The sequence below is a fragment of the Pempheris klunzingeri genome, chromosome 7 (assembly GCF_042242105.1).
Source record: "Pempheris klunzingeri isolate RE-2024b chromosome 7, fPemKlu1.hap1, whole genome shotgun sequence".
NCBI lineage: Eukaryota > Metazoa > Chordata > Actinopteri > Acropomatiformes > Pempheridae > Pempheris > Pempheris klunzingeri.
In genome coordinates, this window is record NC_092018.1 from 15,137,156 (window position 1) to 15,162,060 (window position 24,905).

General features: G+C 40.1%; 3 protein-coding genes across 3 annotated transcripts in view; 2 read left to right on the top strand and 1 right to left on the bottom strand.

The window, feature by feature from the left end:
- Window positions 1-2,639, top strand: part of LOC139203355 (zinc-binding protein A33-like) — a 56,515-nt gene extending 53,876 nt beyond the window's left edge. The window contains exon 3 of the transcript XR_011584399.1: window positions 2,620-2,639. The gene's annotated coding sequence lies outside the window, so the exon portion shown is untranslated. The remainder of the gene's footprint in view (window positions 1-2,619) is intronic.
- Window positions 1-14,259, bottom strand: part of LOC139203350 (regulator of G-protein signaling 3-like) — a 31,340-nt gene extending 17,081 nt beyond the window's left edge. The window contains exons 1-11 of the mRNA XM_070833035.1: window positions 14,231-14,259; window positions 12,139-12,345; window positions 11,795-12,056; window positions 11,470-11,686; window positions 11,276-11,326; window positions 9,460-9,518; window positions 8,722-8,816; window positions 8,565-8,618; window positions 7,122-7,182; window positions 6,599-6,731; window positions 2,464-2,759 (exon numbers count right to left, since the gene is read on the bottom strand). Coding sequence (XP_070689136.1) covers window positions 2,464-2,759; window positions 6,599-6,731; window positions 7,122-7,182; window positions 8,565-8,618; window positions 8,722-8,816; window positions 9,460-9,518; window positions 11,276-11,326; window positions 11,470-11,686; window positions 11,795-12,056; window positions 12,139-12,345; window positions 14,231-14,259 — 1,464 coding nt within the window. The remainder of the gene's footprint in view (window positions 1-2,463; window positions 2,760-6,598; window positions 6,732-7,121; window positions 7,183-8,564; window positions 8,619-8,721; window positions 8,817-9,459; window positions 9,519-11,275; window positions 11,327-11,469; window positions 11,687-11,794; window positions 12,057-12,138; window positions 12,346-14,230) is intronic.
- Window positions 14,260-19,057: 4,798 nt separating this feature from the next.
- On the top strand, window positions 19,058-24,180 carry LOC139204059 (fibrinogen C domain-containing protein 1-like). Its single transcript, XM_070834014.1, has 8 exons — window positions 19,058-19,135; window positions 20,081-20,196; window positions 20,317-20,689; window positions 21,389-21,521; window positions 22,576-22,712; window positions 23,112-23,208; window positions 23,662-23,841; window positions 23,918-24,180. The coding sequence occupies exons 1-8, from the start codon at window positions 19,058-19,060 to the stop codon at window positions 24,178-24,180; spliced, it is 1,377 nt and encodes a 458-aa protein (XP_070690115.1).
- Window positions 24,181-24,905: the final 725 nt, after the last annotated feature.

Sequence of the window (24,905 nt, forward strand, 5' to 3'; positions counted from 1 at the left end):
ATACTCCAAAGTTTAAATCTATTTAAAGGGATATATGTTGTCATTTAATTCTTTAAACGCTAACGATATTATTCAGGTTTTAGGAGCATTTTTGGACGAGTATGCAATACATTCAGAACATGGCTCTCAGTTGTCAGTTTTTAACCACACGCCCTCTTGCCTGTCTAAGGTCAGCTCTGTGCACTAGGCTGAAGGGTAGAGATGCATGACAGAAAAGCTCAAATTTCCAGTGAGATGGAGAAACACACCTACCGCTAACGCTTTGAAAGACGCTTATATCAATAGGTTTTTGAATAATATCACAACACTGAAAGTGGCTGAAGGAATGAAAGAGGGAGGCTGCGTTCAGGTCCACAACCAGCAGAAAATTTTGAAAAAGTTTTATTTTGATGCAAAGAAGCCAAATGGCACCAGTGGCTCCAGCCTTCCATTTTTCCATATTTTGAACAGGAAAATCAGAGTATGCACGACTGCATGGAAATGGGAATATTAGTGGAACATTCCTTCTTATTAGCCACATAAACAAACTAAACTAAACTTTGTAGGAATAGTGTCTTTTTTGACAAAAACTGGAATATTTTGCTGATGTGAAAGCAGTCACTGTCACACAGATAAACTGATAACTCAGGATGAAAAACTCAAACGACGGCATTGAAACTGACAAGAAAATAAACTGAGTGAAGGAACTGACCTCCATCTTCAGACTGCGATATGATCAAAATGTTAGATACTGGACAACATGGACGACATACAGTACGACCTTTTACATAGTGTATGTGTGTTAACAGACCCCGGTCCTATACAAATATACTCATGTTGGGCCCTTTTTTCCACTTGAAAAGTAAAGATGCAAAAACTTTACATTTTGTTTTACATTAAATGAAATGGTGTTTCTGATGTTTTGTCATCCTCACAACTTCTGAAATAGATATAATAATTATAATATTAGACAATCCTTTAATCACTATCATCATACAGTAATATACAGAGGTTTATAGTTCATGTATTATTCTACAAATTATGATAATTGGTTGATTTAAGAAATCAAATCTGTGTTGATTATAATCCCAATCTGAAAACATCTCCACCCACACAGCCTGTTTGTGTTTCCAGTCCATCCTTGGTAAATCATTTGTTGTGTATTAGTGCGTCATCTGATCGCAGTTCAAAGCATCAGACTGGAACCGTTCGTATGGACTTTATGCAGCTAACGTGAGGGTTAACTCCAGTGTCATGGTCCAAACTGAGCTCTGTTGCTATGGTAACTGCTACATCATATATGACATTTGAAGCGACTCTGACAAACAAACATGAAACACAGAACAACACTTAAACAACTCGATCCTTCTGAGTGCATGTGTGAGACAGAGTGTGTGTGTGTGTGAGAATGTGGGCTGCTCTATCTTTGTGAGGACCAGTGTGAGTTTTCGCCCTTCATCATGGAGACAATTGGTCTGTGTGTTTGAGAGTTTGGCTCAGGTTTAGGTTTTGGTCAGGGTTAGAGTCGAGGTTAGTCATTAGACTGTGATGGTTAGGGTTAAATCAGTGGATGTCCTCACAAATATGGCAGTACAAGTGTGTGTGTGTGTGTGTGTTATACTGTGTGAATAGCAGAAACAGCTTCACTTCACTCTATAATTCATCACATGTGAATCTTTGATGAGTCTTTAAAGAAGAACAGTAAAACACACACACATACAGCCACAGAGAGTGTGTTTGTGATCATCTCTGACCTGATTGGTTGGTATCTCAGAAATGCTAGCATGTTAGCTTCTCTCTTCATCAGTTAGCATTGTCTCTGGCAAACTAACTAAAATTATTCTATGCGATTTCTCAGCATCTCAGACCAAAACAAATGTGCCCCCCTACCACCACCAACCCCCACTGTTGCCACCACAACCAAGTCACCCGGTCCTTTTTCCTTTATTGTGTACACAAGTGCTAACTGACAGCTTCCCTAAGATTTTGTGCTACCTTGTTAAGTCAGCCTAGCCAAGTCTGTCACTGGGAAGCAGCTCTGACTTGGTTTCAGCTCTGTTTAGCAGTGCTACGGGTTCAATCACTGACCGATTCATGGACTAACATGGACTAGCATGGACTAACACGGTCTAACATGGATGTGTGGCTGTCCTAATGACCAAAACAAAGGACAGAGAAGAAACAGACCCTCTGCTCAGGTAGCCATTACATCTCCTGTCTCCTAACATGGTGTTTGTGATTGTAGCCAAAAGCCCATGACGCGAATCCAAAGTCAAGATCAACAAGTCCAAAATCAAGACGACCAGTATGTCCAGAGCCAACAAAGATTTAGTCCAAGGTCAAGTCCCACCTCAAGACAAATAAGTCCAAGATCAAAAAATCAGGACCAAGTCCAGCCTAATTTATTTAGCAACACCTCTGCTGATTAAGTTTGTATCATAAAATGTTTGAGTTTGCGTCATGTGACAGTGGAGGTTGACTCACCGTCAGTTGCTGGGTGCTGCCGCTGTCTCGGGTCGCCGAACGCTGGTTGGTGTTGGCGTACAGTGTGGAGACGTAGTTGCTGTAGTTGGCGTTGGCCGGGCCGGAGCTGTAGTTGGCGTTGGTGGGGTCGAGGCTGTGGGTGCGATTGGAGGTCAGGCTGCGGTTTGTGAGATCTTTGAGTCCAGAGGTGGTGGTGGTGCAGTTTGACAGGTTGGTTGTGGCTGCGGTGTTGGTACTGGTGGTGGTGCGGTTCAGGTCAGTGTCTGGAGCAGAGTCTGGAGTCCTCCTGAAGTCTGCTGCGAGCAGATAACCACCATCATCATCATCATTACCTACAGCATCGTCCCACGACCAGGCAGTGTTCTTCCAGAACATCCTGACTGTCCTCAGACAAGACCAGACCAAACCAGACTGGACCGGCTCAGTCAGACAGACCGACAGCTGGCTCTATATCACAGTTAAACCTGAAGCGGACAACAAAAGCTAAACCATCCACAAGGAGTCCACTGAAGAGGTCCAGACAGAGACCAGCATCAAAACTGATTTCACACTCTGAGTCTTTGAGTGCAAAACATTCAGTCAACAACAAACAGGAAAAAAACAAGCAAACAGATGCTATTAATGGATGTCTGCTGATAAAAGACCATCTGTAGCTTAGCGACTCGTTCAGACTCTGAATCAACAACATGCAGATGTAAACCGGCTTGTTTGAACTCTTCTCTGTAAATCTAAAATGGTCCTACATTGAACTGCAGGATTCAACTATAATAGGCAAACAATAAACCACTTTAATAGATTTTTTTGCCTAAAAACACTCAAATTTAATGAAAGTTGCGGTGAAAATGTTAAAATGAGACTCCATGACGTGCCACGTGTAATTAGTGAGTAAAGACAGAAAATAAACTCCTCTGCAAGATGTTAAAATCCTCAAAAATCTCAGAGACAGCACTGAGGATGTGTTCTGGATGTCCTGGATGTCCTCTGTGGGGTCGTCGGACCTGAGAGCTGCTGATCGGACGTAAACCTGCAGCTCTGATGAAGTAAAACCACAAGTAAAAAGTACCACTGACACCTCAGCTAACTAATACTCTACATTACTCTATAATTACTAACAGTACTTCTGATACTACGAGCACAGCTGCTGCTCCTCCACCTGCAGACACAGACGTCCAACAAACAAACAGGAAGCAAACAAATAAATAAATAAACAGAAGTAGAAGTCCGTTTCTTCTTCTTCTGTCCTCCTTTTGTCCCGCCTATGTCCCTCTGATCGGCCGGGGCGAACGAGTGTCAGATCTCAGTATGATGTCAGAAAAGAGAGAAGAGAGAGAGGGAGGGAGGGAGAGAGAGAGAGAGAGAGTGTTGCACTGAGATGGATGGAGTCAAGAGAGAGAGGAGGAGGAAGAGGAGGACGATGGGGGGGTGGTCGAGCGATATAGGGCCAGAGGTATTGTGAGGGTCACATGGTTACCAAGCAGCTTCTCATCACCATGGTAACTGTGTGGACCCCCGGGGAGAGAGACAGAGCAGGAGTCAGTTTTAATCTATATCTACCACTGCTTGCACAGCCCTTTCTCCCCCATCACACTATAAATAGAAAAAAAAACATATAGATTTACATATGGGACAGTGTGCATATATATGTGTATGTGTGTGTGTGTGTGTGTGTGTGTGTGTGCATGTGTGTGTGTCCCAAAGGGTTTCTGTCAGAACTAATGAAGCTAACACTTCAGCCCGTGAGAGTCCGCAGCTGAACACATCTAATCTGCAGAGAACTTAAAGGATCAGTTTGTGGTTGTTGTTGTTGTTTTTTCCCTTCATGTTTCAGTCTGGAAACACGATCTCAGCTTGAGGCTCCACATTCAGGGTGTTAAAGATCATTAGAGAACCAGAAAAAACTTCACTTTATTCATAATGTTTTCACACCAGGTAAACTTCATCTATCGAATTTTAGTGTTCAGGATTTTTGGTTCTCTCAGTTAATGATCCACCCACTGGTCTGAACTTTGTGGTGATCCTTTCTTGCAGGGTGTCCCTAGTTAAAGCTGAGTGATGTGAACCTCTGCCCACTTGTTTTCAGTAGGAAGAAAATGGTGAACACAACATTGACATTTAGTGCCACTAGAGTGTTTGTTAGTGTTACGAGTTTGATGTATTTCTGCATAAAAGTGACCTAAAGTGTGATCAGATCTTCATCCAGACTTAAAACTAGATAAAGAGGGCACAGTTATACAAAAAACTAAACTTGTTGATTTTATTTATTTGCTAAATAAATTAATATGGTTTTCAAATCAGCAGGATGAGTCAGGTGTGAGTTTAGCAGTCCCTGTCCTGTTTAAAGAATATAAACCTTTACTATCAAGTCTGGTGTTCGGCACACGTAGTTTGCCGGATTGTGCCGTGCTGTGATCAGAGGATATTTCTGTAGAGCTAAAACAAAGAGCTGCTGATGATCACCAGGCTGAAAAAGGACTAAAAGTATGTCTGGATGTCACAAAAAAGAAAACTTTTAAAAATTTAATGACAACAAATCTGAGACCAGATCTGCTGGTACAACAAACTGATATCTGATGCACATCTCTGTTTTGATGCTCAAATCATGCTTCTTCCAGCTCAAATCTCTAAAATCAGACCTTTTTTTTTGTCTACTTCTGATTTAAATTACTATCCATGCTTTTATTTTCTCTCTCCTGGACGACGGTCATGTGCTTTATGTCCTACACTGACTCCAGCTGGTGCAGAACGCTGGTGCTCACATTTTCACAGGCAGAAAGTGAAGTGTACATGTGACTCCTGTGTTTACTGACACACTTTATTCTGCAATTGATTGATTCTAAAATTTTAGAATTCAGGGCATTGGGCATTTATGAACATTTTTAACTTTCCCTAATGTTTTCATGTCATTTGATCCCTCTGTTGTTTTCAGTGTTTTTATTGCTAAGCTGTTTATCTTTTGTAAAGGACTTTGTTGCCTTGTAAAGAAAAGTACCTTATGAATTAAGTTTATTATCATCATAGTAGTATTTCTAAAGAGTTTGGCCTTCACCAATCCACTGTCATCCAGATAATTGGTCTAAGAAATCTCAGGCACCATGGCTGATTTCATGCATAGAGCTGTTTTAAATATTCATTTAGTACTTAATTCACTACATGATACACATTTCCTAAAATGTCCTGCTTTAATCCCTGAGATAGCATATAAATGGAGGGAATTCACCAGTGTTGTTACTCTCCCCAGGAGTGGTCATGTATATTTTCTTATGCTCTTGTTTATAGTTTAAATAGGTTAAGTGAACTCACAGTGGTGAAAAACCATATGCACCGCATTGCCATGGGAGCCTACATTCATTTAGTTAGTGATGCAGAAAATCTAATATATTAAACACACACTAACAAATGTACAACATCAGAGGCTCAACAGCAACAGACCTCTGTGGACCAAGTTTATTATTTGTGTTATTTAACACATTAAATAATTGATTAGTTTATTGGTAATAATCACAGATAATATTCACTCAATAAGGTTTATCTTTGATTTGGCCAAAAACTAAAGTGATTTCAATGTCAGCACAATTTGAGTATAATATACAATGTTTATTATATTTAAATTTGCTGCATCAAGTTTAAACTTTAAGAGCTCTGAATGTGCAGCTGACACATTAGAAATAAACAGGAGGTAAAATAAATTCATCATTTTACTCTGCAGAGTTCCTCTTCTGCCTTATTTGTAAGTACAGTTTTTATATTCTTCATAGCTCTCCGATATAACAATCTGTTGCACTTGGCTGAAGTAGGCAGAAATAGGCGCCATTTTGTGCAGTCGACTCAAATGATGCCCATTTTTGTGTGAATGCCGACAGAGCTTGAAGCAAAAAGTCAACAAAAAAAGTTGATGAAGGTTGATGAACCAGCTTCATGATACTCGTTATCTCTGGTTGGGAGTCTAGGTTTTGTCGATCCAGCTCACACAAAGAAAGCCTGGATATGTTGAGCTTGCTTCGGAGTACTACTCTATACTACAGGTGTCATGAATCTGGTTATTCTCTGGTAATTCTGAGTTAACCAATTAGCAGGTTCACATGACACAGTTCCTCAGCCAATCACATTTCAGCAGCATCCGTCAGCTTTAACTCACCACAGTCTGTTCGGACGCTCTCTGCCTCCTTGTCCTCCGGGCTCCTCATCGGTTGGTTGTGCTGCGATGGCACTCTCAGGTGTTTGCTCCGCCCAAACTCCTCCCCCAGCAGGTAGAACCAACCACTGACAGGCTGCCAACACAGAGGGGGCGGGGCCAACATCTCATTAAAGCTCCCCGAGGGGCTTCTGTTAGTGTTCAATAGTGTCCCTCACTAAAACCTGTGAATTTTTTAGCTCTAACAAATGTTGACTGTGTTTCACTTGAACATGAAAATGTGCAACCAGTAAAGTTTTTTGCATTTTTGCTTGAAAAATTTGTACTTTATTTGGACGCACCTGTCTGTATCCAGATGAGGAGAGACACATGACTGAATTCACCTTGTGTCAAATTATATTTGGCGTGAAACATTTGGAAATCACACATGAACTTGTGTGAAATCTGCTCCATGAGTAAAAATCAGTACGTTCCCCCAGCCAATCAGAATGAGGGATTGTCTGTCTATTGATTGGTTTAAACTGACCTGAGAGGATGAGACGAGAGAACCGAGCCCAAAACTCATACAGCCAATCAGCTGACGGCACCTGAGGAGACAGAGTGGAGTGAAGGACCATACAGAGGTTTCTACATGTCACAACCAAAGATGACGCATTACAAGCTGCGCCAGTGGCATGAAACGGTCGACACTTCCTGTCTCCTGAGTGAACGTGGTCGCCTCATTGTGAACATCATGTGGATGGAGGGAAACAGCAACATCAATAATCGATCGTTAAACATCAACTAATTACAACCTGTACTGAGCAACAGCTGTTTAGTATTTTAATGTCATTCAGACTTTTGCTCAGTGTAGGTTGTAGTTAGCTTTTGTTCAGCAACAGGTGTGACTGTTAACCTGTTTTTGTTGTTAGCTTACATGCTAACTAGCTTTGAACGGCACCGGCTTGATAAAATAACCGGGTGGAGCAGATGTACACGGACGTCTTTCTATTGGAAACAGCTGCAAAGCCCACTGAGGACATTTGCTCATCTTTGGTTAATGTTAAAACGCACAATGGTACCTTTTATTGTTAGTGACTATTGCTGTACTTCACCAGCCTCCTGATGGCGTTAGTTCAGGAATGATATCTGTGTTGCCAGATCTCAAGAGTGTGTGTTACTGAGACAGAGGCAGGTCTCAAACAAACTTTCTGTCCGTCACAAAAATGGCATTTTAGTGTCAGAATGCTCGGAAGATATGTGACTTGTGAAAACTGGGTCCAATATTAACAGACTTTATCTGCTCAGGAGGCTCAAGTCTTCTATGACTCTGTGTGGTAGAGTGGTCTGCTGGGTGAGCAGCATCACAACTGTGGACAGGAAGAGACTGGACTCATCAAGAAGGCCAGCTTTGTCCTGGGTTGCCCCCTCGACGATGGGAAAGCTATCATCCATGAGACACAATGACTCCCAGCCCATGAAGGACACACTGACAGCACTGGAGAGCTCCTTCAGTGACAGACTCCTTCTCCCACTTTAAAGTTTAAGTTTTAGAAAGGCTGCCTTTTTGAGATTGATTGAGCAAAATATTCTAGTTCTTTGAAAAAAATTAAAGGGCAGAATCGATCCGGTTGAATTTTAGGATGCTGTAGATTTTTTTATGGAGCCAATACGTCATTACAGAGGAGCTGAAAGTCAACGGTTAAAACGGTTTTAGCCTTTTTTCATTCATTTGTTCATTGTTATTTGGGTAAGCGAGCATGTCAATATTAATTAAACTAAATTTGGTTTAAAGCGATAAACTTGGATTTACTTAACAGAGATATGTTTATGCAACGAACCTTACATTTTGATTTACTCATTTAAAACCTAGTTTTACTAAACTTTGAGAACTGATCTTAGATTAAATTAATGTTTTCAGTCTCCAATTCTGAGTGAATGCAGAGAGGAACCAGAGGGGTGGGGCTTCAGCCCTGATGTCATCACTAACCTGGCGAACACTGAAATCAGCAACCTGTTGAGGACGAGGTCATCGCTGACACACCTGAAACACACACATAATGTATTTATATTGTATGTCTCATCACTCAGTTTCTCATGTTGTTGATGTGTGAACTAGATGTTGTCTGTGTGTGTGTGTGTCTCACAGTGTAAAGTTGTGGTCGTATTCTGGGTTCTTGTTGTTCGGGACAGTTGGAGTTTTCATCCTGTGGCTGCAGTCGAGGTCAGAGGTCACCGCCAGCTACACACACACACACACACACACACACACACACACACACACACACACACACACACACACACACACACACACACACACACACACACACACACACACACACACACACACACACACACACACACACACACACACACACACTAAATGTTGTAAAAGCCTACAGACCACCAAACTATAAGAAAAGACAAATAACTTGAAAAAAAAGACATAATGTGGGAACTTCAATGATAAATTAATATATAGAAGCTTTAACTTCAGACAAACTATTCACCACCTCCTGTGTACATTATTCACACACTCTTCATGTCAGACAACATCCAGTTTATGTTTTTGGCTTCGGCCTTTGACTGAGATGCATTCTGGGAAGGTTCTCTTTATTTCAGTAGATAAAACTCTAAAAAGATGGACATGAAGGAACAGGTGCTGTGCAGATAATGTATGTGCATTGAATTTTACAGGAAGCCAACACATTAAAACACGTGGAGCACAGTGAGAGGAAGATTTTTACTTTTACGATGTATCAGCTTCTTTAAAAAACTGGCACTACATTACAGGCAGAATATTATCAGTTTTTAATCAGATTACGAGTTTATACACATGGAGCCACGAGCTGAGTTATCATGTCAACATCACAGTGTTTCTTTACCTTCACATAGGAGTCACATGACCTCTGCGATTTTCCCATCAGCCCTCTGGCTTCATGGACTGCAGAAAGAGAAAAGAAAACTGGCAGTGAACTGAGGGACATATAAAGTTTAACTATGAGGGTTTGTTCTTCAAGGACTGTTAGAAAGCCTCAAGGACCTATAGAGGCCCCCCAAGGACCCCTAAGATCCACTCAATGACCCCTGGAACCTCCCCAAAGAAAACCCACTCCTGAGCTTGAAGGGTTTCCTCAAGGACCAATTAACCAATTTTGTTTGCAATTGAATGCGTTGACAACAGTTTCTGTTTTTCTCTAAAAAGCTGTAATGTAGATGTGGAGCAAGATATCCTCACCTGAGGGTAGATATAAATACAGTATTTATATCTTTTGTGTGTTTTGACGTGTGGGTTTTTTTTATTTTTTTATAAGCAATTGCAGGTTTTAAATTTTTTCATATCTTATATTTCTTTTGTGTTTCATATTTATTTGTGTAAAAACAAGCAAATGAATACCACAAAAAGATTCAAAACTTGGCTTAAAAAAGTGGGCTGTAATAAAATAAAGTTCAGTTTGGCAAATTTCATGTTTACCATAAACTTCCTGTCAAATGAGGCAGTTCCTCCACTCAATGTTTTTTTTTTTTGCTTCACCACCTTGTGTCTAATATACTCTAATAAACTCTACATATTCTAAAGATGCATAATCTTTTTAGCTGAGAAAATAAAGTTATTATTAAATAGTAAAAATACAAAAATGTCCGCCTAGTTTATTGGATTAGGCGTGGTTTAGCTCCCCCTCTTCTGTCTGGTTTCTTTAGCTTAAAATCTACCACACAGAGGAGCAGCTAAGGGGGTCGACACAATCCCACTGAGAAAAACTGCATTGGGCCAAACCGCCTTATCCTTCAGTACCACAATTAATTAATTTAAATTTAAATTAATAAAGAGTCTCAATCATATCATTCATTCAAGTGTAATGTTAATAAATGCATTACTGAGAACCAGCAATCTCAAACCTGATGCTTGTTTTGTTTTTATCAATTTTTAGTATGACTTTACTTTTACTGTACCTGTATCACCTGGTATTGATCCACTCATGATGTGTGTTTTTAGGCCTTTTACTACGGTGAAGTATGTTTTTTAACCTTTGTGTATATCATATTATTCTTATTATGCTACAACGCCTAAAAATATTATCTAAAAGGGACTGTGGATGAAAACTAGAGTGCATGTACATTTGTTTGAATGTTGATTCATGTACATTGTACAGAAAAGACCCACAACGGGCCTCTGCTGCCTCCTGTTGGCCGACTGAAGAACTACAAGCTGCCTCAGTGAGGAGGTCAACTGTTATTGATCTGATTGTTGATCAGAACATTATCATTATTATCAGCGCGCCGTCTGCTGAGTGCTGACGTGTTTCAGTGATTCAATACAGGGGAATCATTAATTAAAAGTTGATTATTGATTATACTCTGATAGGAAACCTTGCTGCCACAGGACAGAGACTGTATGACAGATCAATCAGTAACTGGGAGCAATTATCTAATTAATCAGTTGATATATATCATGATTATTGCACATAGACATTGCAGTAATACTCACATCCTGTAGTTTGTGTAGGCTAATTGAGCACACAGTATAATATACATCAGTTCATCTCTGGCTCCTACAAATTATGTTGATATACAAATGATTTGCAACCTCCAATATGTTTTGAGGGAAATGTGATGGATGAATTAACCGGTTTTCTATTAACATAATGAGGAAAAGTCATTGAAAAATGTTGATACTGAACAAATCAGTAAAAAGTTTACTGTGAATGATGAGCTGCCCCGCCCCCGGAATGATTGACAGCCGCAGCTGACCTATAGAGAAAGAGAGAGACATGACTGACAGTCTGTTTGAATGATCAATAGATTCCATTTATCGGTGATCGGTGTCACTTTGGTTCATTCTGATGACATTATACAAGTGATCAATATCTAATTATTAATTGATGTATTGATACCTCTCCCTCTGAACACAGATGGGTGGATCTTCCTCCTCCTCCTGGTCCTGGTCTCAGTTCTCCTCCCCACAGATCTGGACCTGATCCACCCCTCTCTTATGCAGGATTCTGGACTCAGGACTCTCTCAGGCCTCCTCCTACTGGTCCTGGTGTCAGAGCACTGACCTGAGACCAGACCTGCAGTCCTCAGTGGACCTGCTGTGGACCTGGACCTGACCTGGACCAGACAGACAGGTTCAGGACCTGGATCAAGCAGAAACCCTGTCAGAATGTATCTCTAACTGACCTGATCTGAGGTGGACTCAGTGGTCCGGGTCCGTCTGACTCTGTGTGGTCTCCTCTGGTCCAGCTGGATCTTAGTGGATCCTGGATCACTCTGGTCTGTGAGGATCAAACCCTGAACCAGTTCAGACTCTCTGACCTCTGCAGTCTGGACTGAAGTCTGGATCCTGGTCTTCCTGATCAGGGCCACTCTGACCTCAGGTCTGCAGGACCGGATCCCTCCTCCACATATGAATCTAGATCCAACGGTAGACTGGGATCCAGTCCCAACTGTGGACCTGGTTCTGGTTCCAGACTGTGACAATCTGCAGAAACACAAAGTTTCACCTGAAGCTCAGAGTCTGTGTGTTATTAATCAATAATCAATAATCAATCTGATGTTCTCACCGTCTGCATTCTCTCTTCAGGTTCGGTGTTCGGATCTTCCTCTGGAGATCTCCTCTTGGATCTCTGTTCTCCTTACAGCTTCCTTCTGTCCTCCTCCCCCTTCTCCTCCTCTTCATCTCCTCCTCCTCCTCTCTGCACCTTCTCTTGCAGGCTGGAGGCTGGCACTGGGCCTCCTGGTGCAGCTGGAGGGCAGCTCCACCACAGGGCCTATCAGAGGACAGCAGTTGTTATGGTTGACGCAACCAGCAGATACACACTGAAAACTGAAGACACAAACTAATGCAGAGACGCCAACAACATGAACAAACCTGATGGAAAACATAAAAACAACAGCAAATAAACTCAGTTTTAAGGAAATAAACATGAAGCAACTCCATCTCTTCGGACCTCTGCAGTCCATTTGTATACTTCTTGATTTCCAGATCTCCTCCTCCTTAATTTCTTCTTCTGTGGTTCCTGTTATAAATCCCCTTTTGTACAGTTCCCCTGTGTGAGAGGTCGTTGTTCTTTTGCCCATTTACCACCCCATCCCATTGTTTCTTGTATGTTCTTGTGTACAATTTTCATCCTCCCATTATGATATGTGCCTGCCAATATGTTGATTTTTATGAACTAACGTGTAAAAAGTGTTGTTTGACTAGTGGTCGCCGCTAGTTTAAAGTTGCAGCAGTTTAAGCTAACTTCTGTTGTGTATGTTCATTTTATTTGCTTAGATTCTGCAGTGGGCGGCCAAAACAACATGGGGGTTCTGCTTTTCTGTTCGTTTGGCAGGTATGTTTTATTGTGTAATGTATGTGCTCATTTTCCATGATTATCATTTCACTACGCCCCTTTTGTACAGTTCTCCTGTGGGAGAGAATCGTGGAGGTTCTGCTTCTCTGTTCGTTTGGCAGAATAAACTGAGTCGCTGCGTCTTTACTATTTAAATAACACATCGCAGAAGCCCAGATTCTGCCTTCAAATTCAAACCTGAAAAAGAAACAAGCTGAAACAGGACGTGAAGCTGCCACTTGTCATACTGATTGAAGCTAACGAGGAGGATTAAGGGATTAACACACACACACACACTAACACGTTGCCCCATCATTTAAAACCTTCATGTTCACTTTAATTCAAACATTTGACCTACAGTTTTTTGTCTGTTTGTTCTCACTAAGAGTTCAACATACATGAGCGTTCATACCGATCCTGAATCTGATTTGTTTGTCTCTCAGTAACAAAATTCAAGTCAAACAAATATTAAAAACAAGAAAAACATTGAAACAGTTCATTCGCACAAAGAAACAGGATCTAAAAACACAGAAGACGTTAACAAAACAGCACAAACAGGTTTAAAAAGTCTAAAAATCAGACATTAAACTGACTTAAGTCTATTTATTTCAGATTCTAGAGAAATAAAACACCTGATCTTATTTCTCTCCATAAAGACTTGTATTCAGTATTAATCTATTTGTGTTTGAAGCTGCAGATTCTCACATTTTAGCAGCAAATTAATAGAAAAGTCTTTTGTTCAACAGGAGGAGGTTAGTTTAGATCCTAATGATTAATGGTATAATAAGAGAAAGTAGCACATTTTGGTTAATCTTACCATGTAAAACGTTGATTCTGTTAAGCTCTTTAAGCCCCTAAAATGCTTCATCAAAGCATAAAGCAGTAAAAATCCTCATGGCTGAGCAGCTGTGACCTGCAGTGATCTGACGCCTGTAAACTCTGCTGTTTTTTATGGGTCAAAAGTTTACATCCATGTGTTAAATGTTTTAATAATTGCAGAAACAGTTTCAGTCAGAAATAGAAATAAAAGTGAAGTTTCTGTTCTTCTGACTGAAGTTCAGTTAATACATTTGGTATTTTTGAGTAACAGAGTTCAACATGACACTTTGATTTAAATCAACAGTTTAACCTAGAAATTAAAATAAGTTTAGTTTAGAGACTGAGTTAAAGATGAAATGTCTTCAGTCATTAACGGAAGTCTGGTTTTATAGTAAAACCTTAAATAAATTAACTCTTTAGGAGTTTCAATCCTCTGTTTCTTCCTGCAGGTCTGATTCAATGACAACAAAGTTCAAATGAATTAAAGTTCAGTCAATCTCACCTTTTTCTGCTGCACACAGACAGTTCCATTAATATCCTAACTAACTAACCCACTAACTAGGCTAACTAAACTGTCTGACCAACAGTCAAACCAACAGGTCAGTGGTCTCTCTTCGCTTTATGCTCAAACTCAGTTTGTGTTTCTTCTAATTTTCCCTCTGAAAAAAAAAAAATTCAAACCAAGAGCTGATTTTCACCTCGTCAAGTTAAAACTCATAAATTAAACACTTCCTGTCTTCACTTTCAACATAAAAGTTTCTTCTTTTATTAACTACCCAACTTTTTTATTACATTGACAAAAACAGTGTCACCAGAAGGCCTACATCTTTTCAGTGGCTGTTCTGGAGGTTGTATCACGTGAACTTCCTCAGCAGATAAGATAAGTCGTCCTACTTCAAGTTTTTCAAGTTTTCTTTCTCATTTCTTTCTCAACATCTCATTCATGTTGGTGTCAAAGAGAGTTTGGACTGTCTGACATGATCAAAAGCTCCAGAACATCTACTAAATGGTTTTTGAGATTAAGAATGGACTTTTCAGCCCCAATCTAGTATTATAACTACTACAGTAGGAAAACACTCACTTATCAAATTAACCAATGAGAACAAAGACAGCAAACTTTATCAGTCAATCACTTCAGATCATTGATAACAACTACAGCTGATGAATCTGTTAGTTAGAAGTTAGTTAGTAGTTACCAGTAGTAGACAGTTTCCTGTTGGTGAAATGCATGAAATAATAATTCGCTCTTCTCTGGATCAACAGTAGGAATCAACACCAGGCTTTTATTGTGAAAACCAAAGCTTGGTTTCCTGTGTTGTTGACATTACATCAGTCACTTCCTGCTGCTCAAACACACACAGTGAGACAGTGGGGAGGTCCACATGTGTTTGTCATTAACAGAGAGGTGGGGGGGCGTTTCCACAGAAACAAACCAAACTCCATTCAGAAAACTGAGAATTTAACACACACACACACACACACACACACACGCGTTTATACAACCGACTGAATGACAAATAGATATAAAGATATAAACAATGAGACAGTAAGGGGAGGAGGGGAAAACTGATCAACAAACAATGTGGAGTTTACTGCTCACTTTACGGCTGACCAACTTGACCTCATTTAAAAAGAAAAAAGACAGAAAAGCCAAAGAGGTTTGTGTTTTATCACATTTTAATTAAGTAAATGATCACTTTAGAGTGAAATATAATTCTCAGATTCATTGATCTGACCAGCAGTCACAAGCGTGAAGGTTTCATATTTAAAACTCCAGTTTTGTCCAGATTCTTCTTCTTCTCTCCTGGATTGTTAAACTGTTTATTCAAGAGGAGATCTCAAAGTTAACAGAGATCAAAATGTATCAGATTAAAGGTTTTTAGTGAAATGTGTTTAAAATGGTGCAGCTGACATAAAGAATATTTCTACAAAAAAAGATGAATGTTTTATTTTTTCTTTTTAAAATGTTTTTATTTATAATTTTTTATATTTTAACTTATATCTTTCTTTATGTATACTGTTGTTCATACAGTATGTACATTTCATATAACCTTATAAAAAGATCACACTGGAGAAAAAACGTCTCTCATATCTCTGCAAATACATCGTCTTAATTTTTATTCTGTGGTTGTTTAATTCTTAGTTCTTAATCTTCCTCCTTCTGGTGGAAAGTTTTGGGGACTTCAGGGAAGGTAAAAGTCAAAAGTATGCAAGGGTTGAAACACGAAGCAGGACTTCTTGGCCCTGAGGAGGGGGGTCAGCTCGGCTGAGCGCACCATCAGAACCACCCTCCCGAACTTGCAGGACATTTACCAGCAGCGCTGCAGGTCAAAGGCTGCGAGGGAGCCGACCCACCCCACCACAGACTCTCTGCACACACAGAGAGGATGAGGAGGAGCTTCTTTCCTCAGGCCGTCCGCCTGCTGAACCTGGAACAATAGACTTTATAGACAATCTATTGCACAACCTGCAATACTCTATCATGCTTGTATATACATCCATATTCTGCACAGGTTTCAGACTTTGATTTATTTATCTATATCTTCATGTGTGTATATATATATTTCTGTTTGTGTTTCCACTCTTATTGTTTCACTTTGTGTGTTTATTTTATATTCATTTTTATTTTATTATTGTTTCAGTCTGGAACAGGCACTCATAACATTTCATTGCGCATTATACTGTGTATAACTGTGTATGTGACTCTTAAAGTGTAAATATTTCTCATTTTAGATTATTTCTATTAATGTTTCTTGTCTCTGTTGTCAGACATGTTGTTAATCTGTTATTGAACATTTTATTAGACGTGTTATTAACATGTCATTGAACATCTAGTCAAACGTGTTGTTAATGTGTTTGTGTGTGACAGACTGCAGTAAATCTGTAGTAAACTGATCAGATTATCACAGCATCACGCCTCTCTCTCTCTCTCTCTCTCTCTTTCTCTCTCTCTCTACCCCCCCCCTCTCTGTCAGTGTTGGTCAGTGTCTCTTACTTGTAGCTCAGAATATGGTCTCTATCTCTCTCTGAGGATCTGTTTCTGTTTCCATGACGAGCTGAAGATATGATGCATCTTTAAAGCGAAGAAATAAAGTTAAATTGGGGATTTTTTCATCTGGAGCCTGAAGACAGCAAGGTAACTTTATTGATTATTAATATCAGTAATCGATAAGTGATTGTCACCCATTACGTAGTGACTGTTATCAATACTGTTATCCAATAGAATTGATATTTTATTCTTGAAAAAACAGATTGGCAAAATAATCTTACTTGGAAGTCTTAAACGTGCTCAAACATCTAACGTATGATTGAAAGCTCAAGAACAGCTGCTAAAGGGACCTTGTGCTGTCAGCTACTGCATTTAAAGTAAAAAAGTGATTTCTTTACATCTTTCCAACAGTTTGGTGAGCCGCATTCTCTCTGCTGATCTCAGCAAAAAAAAAATTCTCAATAGTAAACTTTTGAAAAGCCTCTTTAGACAATTGAGTAAAATAAACTAAAATGTAAACATCTGTTTTTATACTATTTTAACAATAGTTTATGTGGTTAACGTGGTGCTACACAGACACAGATAGCAATCAATTCTTCATTTGTTGTAATGTTTGAACTCTCAACCTGTTAAGGTTCAAAAATAACCAAGTTACAAATTATGTCCTTATTTTTCAGAGAACTCCTTTTCTGGTTGTTTCTCACAGTTTGTGAGTTTTTTTTCTGTGACACTCTGACTGATCAGTCAGACTAAAGTGAATCTGACAGAAACAGACGCTCAGAGACTAAGAGTGAGATTCTCAACCAGCTGCTCGGCTTTACTTTACCAACAAGTCTGTACCAGCGGGTCTAACGGGTTCACAGTCCAGTTCCACATCAGACTGTTACAGCCCTGAACGTATTCGACTTATTCATTAGTTATCCATGAAAACACTCCTCAGGAGTCTGTGGATCTACAAGGGGGTTCTAGGGGTCATTTAGGAAGTTCAACGAGGCAGTGGGGAGGTGTAGAAGACCTGCATCCTTTTGAGGTCACAAAGGAGGTTCTAGAGGTTCATATTCAGTCAAAGGGTCATTGAAAAGTCTTCCAAAAGGTTCTGGAGGAGTATTGGTCCTTGAGAAGGCACTGGGACCAGCTGGAAGATTATAAAGGTGCTTGAAGTGGTGGTGTTGGTCTTACAGCTGGTTAAAGGATGTTCTACAGGAGGTTCTAGAGGTCCCCAGTCCTTAAAAGGGTTCTATCAGAGAGGGTTTTTAGAGTTTCTGAAGAGGGTCCTACAGATCCTTGAGGATGTCCTAGAGGTCACTGAGGAGTTTCTAGATGTCCCAAGTCACAGGTCAAATGGTTCTCCCAGGTTTTAGAGGTTCTGAAGAAGGTTCCTGAGCTCATCATGGAAGCTCTGTCGGTCATTTAGGAAGTTTTGAGGGTTGTAGAGTCTAGGGCTCTATACGAACATTGCAGAGGTCACCGGTGAGGTTCTAGAGATCTTCAAGAAGGTTCTAGAGGTAGATTAGAAGGTTCTAGATGTCTCTAATAAGGTTCTATATATCTAAAAGATGGTTATATGGGAAATTGTGGGGGTTCTATATACACAAGTAAGTTCTAGATATCACTTAGGAGGGTCTAGAGGTTTATAAGGAGGGTGCAGAGGTCACTGATGAGGTTCAAGAGATCCTCAAGAATGTTCTAAAGGTAAACTAGATTAGATTCTAGAAGATGGATATATGGGTAACTGAAGGGGTTCTAGATGTACAAGAAAGTTCTAGATATGACTTAGGTGGACCATAAGAGGACCTACTGGACAGTTCTACGTGTAAATGGGTTCCAAATCGAGAATCAAGTTATGTATATGCAGAGCTCTATAGAGTGTCTCTACAGGTCACTGAAAGGGTTCTAGATCTACAGGAAGATTCTCAATATCATCAAAAGGTTCTTGAGGTATACGAGAAAGTTCTAGACACAGTGTAGGCAGTTCTATGGTTCTGCAGGCCTATGGTTTGAGAGATCCTTGAGGAATCTTGAAGTATCATTAAGATTAAAATGATTCAGTGGTCCTTGGGAAAGTGTTCCAGGTCTTTGAGGTGATTTGGGTGGTCCATGGGAAAGTGTAAGAGCTCCTTGAGAAGGTTTTGGTGTTCCTCGGTTAGGCTTTGATTGACAGGTCTAAAGGATTATGGGTAAAGTGAACAGGTGGATAATTCGAAAACAGAAATAACGTTGGAACATCACAGACATCTGTACACCTCACCACTCTAACAACTACAGCTCCCATCAGTCTTTGCAGCAGCATTGTCCTCAGACACCTGGAGTTACCTAGTTCAGGTGTGCTTGTGTTTCAGGATGATGCTGAATGACAGGTGGACCATCATGAACAACAGCAGCTCAGAGATCGACAGCAAAAGACCAAACAAACACAAGGTGGGTGCTTTGTTAGCTGTTAGCATGCTAACTCACTACAATGCCCAGTCTGAGCTCATGAGTCACCTAACAAAGCCACGCCACTGTCACAATCATTACTCCACACTAACCCACACTATCATATTGTTTCTGAGATCTTCTAGTTAATGTTAATACAATCCATATTATTTGATCATTATTTATTTGGCCAGGAAGTCCAATTTAAACACATGAGAGTTTGTTAAAGGTGTAGAATATAAAGTTCCTCCTCATATCTGCAGTTATGAATCTTGGTGAACAAAACTAAATGTTTTACTTTTAGTTTTTCATCATTTGAGCAAGCTGACAGAAACAGACAGACAGTAACAGACCCACATAGAGTTAATTCGCGTTAATCTGGAGTTAAACTGTCAGATCAAAGTGTTTCTAATCTGCAGCAGCTGTCGCCTTCATTGACATCACTGAGGATCTACAGATTAAACACCACAGGACCACAGACATGGTTCACACTACAGGGGACGTGTTCTCCCCATAACCCCCACCTATAACCCCCCATCCAGAACCCCCATCCATAACCCCCACCCCCTGTCGGGCTACATCCAGGCTGCTGTAACCCTCTTATTGGTGGATATAAAGGGTACTCAGATAGCGTGGATGGTTGACCCCATCAACCAAACCCAATAACAGTTTTAATACATTTTAAAGGACATGCTGCGTTGATGCATAGAGTCTGCAGCTACACTGTAAAAAACAATAAAGTTATTTTAGCAGACAAAAAAGTGATGAGTTCAAAGACTCAGAGCACGTTTGGATTCTGTTGTCAAACCAAGTGCATGCTGGGAACTAATGCTAACATGCTAACAGTGTTTTAGGACAAGTTTTGAAGTTCATTAAACTCATAAGGTCACATGACTGAACTGATGATGTTAGATGTCATCTGATCAGTGTGTGTGTGTTTGTGTTCAGAGATGCTGCAACATCTTATTATGGTCCATCGTCGTCTTGGTCGTCATAGCAGCTGTTGTCACAGCAACAGTCACCATCCTGTACCTGAACCAGTATCCTCTGCCCTTCATCAGCAGGTAAACACACCTGTCTGTCTACCTGTATGGCTGTCTACCTGTCTGTCTCACACATCTGTGTGTCTACCTGTCTGTCTGACTTACCTGACTGTCTGTCTGTCTGTCTGTCAGTGTTAGCAGTAACAGGAGTGGACTTTCCTTCTCCTCACCTGTGATTTTGACCAATCCCAAAGAGACTGGGGCTCTGGTGTCAGTTTCCAGCATTGCAGACGGAGAGCCAGTTAGCATCTTCCTGGACCCGAACTGTCCAGACTACAGTGAAAACTTTCTGCGCTGGGAGGCGCTGCAGAGCTCTCTATTGCGAGCGCTGTCCAATCACAACACAGACAACTGGCAGGAGATGGGATTGGTCCAGAAGCTTTCAGAGGAGCTGAAGGTGTTATCAAACCACGCACACAACCTGAGGCTGGAAGCTGATTCGCTGAAAAGAGGTCAAGGTGTTCTGGACCAACGACTGGACGAACTGCAGAGCGAGCAGAACCGCGTCATACAGGTGAGACAGGTGTTAAACATGTTAGATATAATAGATAAAATAAACCTGCAGGGTCGCATCATAGAGGTGGTTCACTATATTATATATATATATATATATATATATATATATATATATATATATATATATATATGTATATATATATATATATATATATGTATATATATATATATAAAGAAAAATTAAACATACAGGTGGGACAGGACATTATATAAAATAAAGTATTATTTTATTTGTTAATGAATGAACCTGTATGATGAGTCTCTGCACAGCAAGCAGAGACTCATCATAAAGGTTCATTCATTAACAAATAATATGTCAACTGTACAATCTTGTTAAATTATTACGAAATAAAGTAAATTAAATAAAGTAAAGTAAATGAACATGAACAAGAATAAAATAAAATACAGTAAAGTGAAATATAACAAAACAAAATTTATCTGAATGCAATAAAATACAAAATAGAAAAAATGAAACATAAAATAAACATAGAAAAGATTAAAAAATAAAACAAAAATTCAAATAAAGTAATCAAATCAAAACATGATAAAATGTTGTGAATTCATATGACTAAATATTAAAATGAAATACAACAAAGTGGGAAAAAAATAGTAAAAAATAGCACAATGAATCAAACTAAAGTAAAACGAAATACTATAATTCTCTTCCTGTCTGTCTCTCCCTCTCTTACCTGTGCAGGTGCTGTCTGACAGTCACTCAGGTGTGCTCAAATTGGTTGCAGGTTTCAGTGATTCTCTGCTCAGCCTACAGAGGGAGACAGAGAGTCTAACGAGGCTCAACACTGACCTGCAGAGAGGCAACAACCACAGAGGTAACACACAGTCAATACACATCAATACACTATAACACACACAGGTAACACACACAGGTAACACGAAGGGAGAATAACCTGAAGAAAGATAATAACTACTGAGGTGACAGGTGTACAGGTGATCAAGGCACGGATTAGTTCACGTACCACAGTCAGACATGAGTTTCAGCTTTATCTTGTTAGCTTCTTAGCCTGTTTGTCTGTTAGCTTGTTAGCCTGTCAGCTTGTTAGCTTGTTAGCCTGTTAGCCTGTGGATATTACTCCAGCTGCCTGCCAACTTTTGAGAGACTGGTGCAGTTTGGTCAATGAATAGCTTTTAGTTCTTTTAAGTTTTAATAATTGATGTTTGTTTTGATTTAAATACAAGTAATTTCTTATAATTAATACAACAAACATGCGTTGGTGTATTGTCATTTACTGTAACATCTCTTTTGTTAACTTTTACCGTTTATACTGCACTCTAGCTGTAAAGATGTGGGAACACAAATACTGGAAACCTGAAATACTCAGAATATTGAATATGAACTCGAGGCTTGAAAACGGCGGTCCATAAGCTAATGGGTGGCATCACAGTGACCACGTCCACTTCTTTTATACAGTCTGTGACTTAAACCTGCCACTACTAATTTATGTTTCCTGATTTCTTCTATGTTTTTCTTACATTGTAATCTGATAAATGTGATGCTGCCTCCTCGTGGGTACAAACAGTACACCTCCAGTACACTGAACCAGATTTAGCTACAACATAGGGCGATTTGGATTTTTATTTCTAATTTCACCTGTTTTGATCAATTTGAAAACTTTTGTCTGAATCAAGTCTGTCTAGGGCACGTGTGACCAAAAATCTGTCAAGCGCAGCTAAACATTTTTTTTGGTTGCTGGTGCGCCTGATATTTAGCAAGCAATTAGCATTTTAACAAAAACCCACAAGAGTGTGCAGACATTTGCCTATAAACAAATATTCTACATATTTCTGCATCTTATTTTGCCCCCCTTTCTCTCTCTCTCTCTCTCTCTCTCTCTCTCTCTCTCTCTGGATGTCTCTCTCCCTCAGCTGTCAGACACAGAGACTGTAGTGATGTCATGGCGTCCGGCGCCACTCAGGATGGGGTTTACTCTGTGTTTCCGACGCACGACCCTGATGGATTCATGGTTTACTGTGACATGACCACTGATGGAGGAGGCTGGACGGTAGGTTTAGCACACACACACACACACACACACACACACACACACAGACTGCAGCAGTGTCCTCTGGCGGCCATCAGATGAAATGTGGGGTGTGAAGAGTCTATTAAGATAAGAACTAGTTTGTCGGTCTGAGCTTGTTAGTGAACTCAGTATCCATGGTTACACTGCTAATGATGTTAATTTGCTTAGCGAGCAAACAAGTGAGTAGCTGTCAGGTTGTCCCAGTTTAACCTGCTAAATCTGCAGCTGATCGTTTACACTGCCAGAAGATTGTTTTTATTTAGACTTTTGATTGTTGGTGGCCTTTTACTTTAATATAATTCATTTATTTCACTCAACAGTTGCATTATGTTTGCTCTAATACAAACGCTGTGTGTGTGTGCATGTGTGTGTGTACAGGTGATCCAGAGGAGGGAGGACGGCTCGGTGAATTTTTTCAGAGGCTGGGATGCATACAGAGACGGTTTTGGAAGAACAACAGGAGAACACTGGCTAGGTCTGACACACACACACACACGTAAATTTTATCTGTCCTGTCAGTCTGACCAGCAGTGGATCACTTTATCCTGAGAGTGGCACTATAGGGGAGTTATCATGGAGTCATTAAAACCTTAAGAGTTTATCTTCTGAGAAGCAGGAAGGAGATCAGGACTGTAGATGTGAAGATTAACCAGACCAGCCTCCTCAGTCCTGAAAAATTTAGTTTATTCGCAATTTGTGACAACCTGTAGAAGATCCAGGGGTCCAGATCTTCTCACAGCTGTTAAAAGATCAAAAATGTCGTACCGACTCAGAAAACATAAAGCACTCGATACCCGAGCTCATAATGTCTGCTGATACTGAGCACAGTGATTCTGTACCTGCCACATAGAAATACATAAAGTTTTATAATGATAGTGATGGAGAAAGTGTCTATCTATAGATCTCTCTCTCTCTGTCTGTCTCTCAGGTCTCCAAAGGATCTACTCTCTCACCAGGTCAGGTGGTTATGAGTTGCGGATCGACATGGCTGACTTTGATAACGCCACAGCGTTCGCTCATTACGCTGACTTCTCTGTTGGTCGAGACTCTGTGAACCCTGAGGAGGACGGATACCCACTGATCGTGGACCAGTACTCTGGGACTGCAGGTATTACGAATACTATCCCTACTGCAGTATTACTGCAGTACTACACAGGTGTAACAGGTGTTCTTCGGTCCTCCAGGTGACTCCCTCCTGAAGCACTCTGGGATGCAGTTCACCACCAAAGACCGGGACCAGGACCAGTCGGAGAACAACTGTGCGGCGTACTACCAGGGGGCGTGGTGGTACCGTAACTGCCACACCTCCAACCTGAATGGGCAGTACCTGAGCGGAGGCCACGCCTCCTACGCTGATGGCGTGGAGTGGTCCAGCTGGACAGGCTGGCAGTACTCGCTCAAGTTCACTGAGATGAAGATACGGCCCAATACTAAACCGGACTCCTGATTATGTGATCCTAAACCTGACCCCTGACCTTTAAACTTGACCTTAAACCCGCCCCTCTGACCCTAAAGGCAAACCTCTGACCTTTGACCCTTGACGTCTGTGTGTTTTATAAAATGTGACCATTTATTCTTGAAAAAATCAAATCAGTTGATTCCTGCTCATCGTGCGGTCTGATCAATAACTTTTCCTATTGATGATGTGAATGTAGGTTAATTAAAGAGTTTCTGACTGAATGTAAGCTATGCTTCTGTCCATTCATCCTCTGTTGTAATTGTCCAGGTAGAGTTCAGATCAATAATCTCTGAATGGATGACATCTGGACTCATATTTATCAAACTGCTAAAGATTAAAACATTAATCCTTCACACAGTTGAAGGAAGCTTGAGACATGCTCAGAGACGAACTTAGAGACAATAAATAAATAAATAATATTTTACAGAAGTTTGATTTGTCTTTTAGGTATTTTATTCAGCATTGTCAACAATTAATTACATTTTAATGAATTCTTGAAACAAATGACGTAGGGTTTCAAAGTTCATTCTTGAGCAGCTGAAAAATCAGTCTTACCATGAAGTCAATTTATGAGCTATTCTGGAGCTTTCAATCAAATATATATCATTTGTAAATGTATGCATAATTCAATTATCATTACACAAATACATTAACAACACTGTGCTCGCTGAGAATTTAATTTCATGAGTAGAATGTCCAGATATTAAGACTGA

Excerpts from the sequence above, each read along its gene's own strand:
- LOC139204059 (XM_070834014.1), top strand. The coding sequence starts at position 19,058 with ATGATGCTGAATGACAGGTGGACCATCATGAACAACAGCAGCTCAGAG. Across the intron at positions 19,136-20,080 it reads AAAGACCAAACAAACACAAG|AGATGCTGCAACATCTTATT; the intron begins GTGGGTGCTTTG and ends GTTTGTGTTCAG. Across the intron at positions 22,713-23,111 it reads CTGATGGAGGAGGCTGGACG|GTGATCCAGAGGAGGGAGGA; the intron begins GTAGGTTTAGCA and ends GTGTGTGTACAG.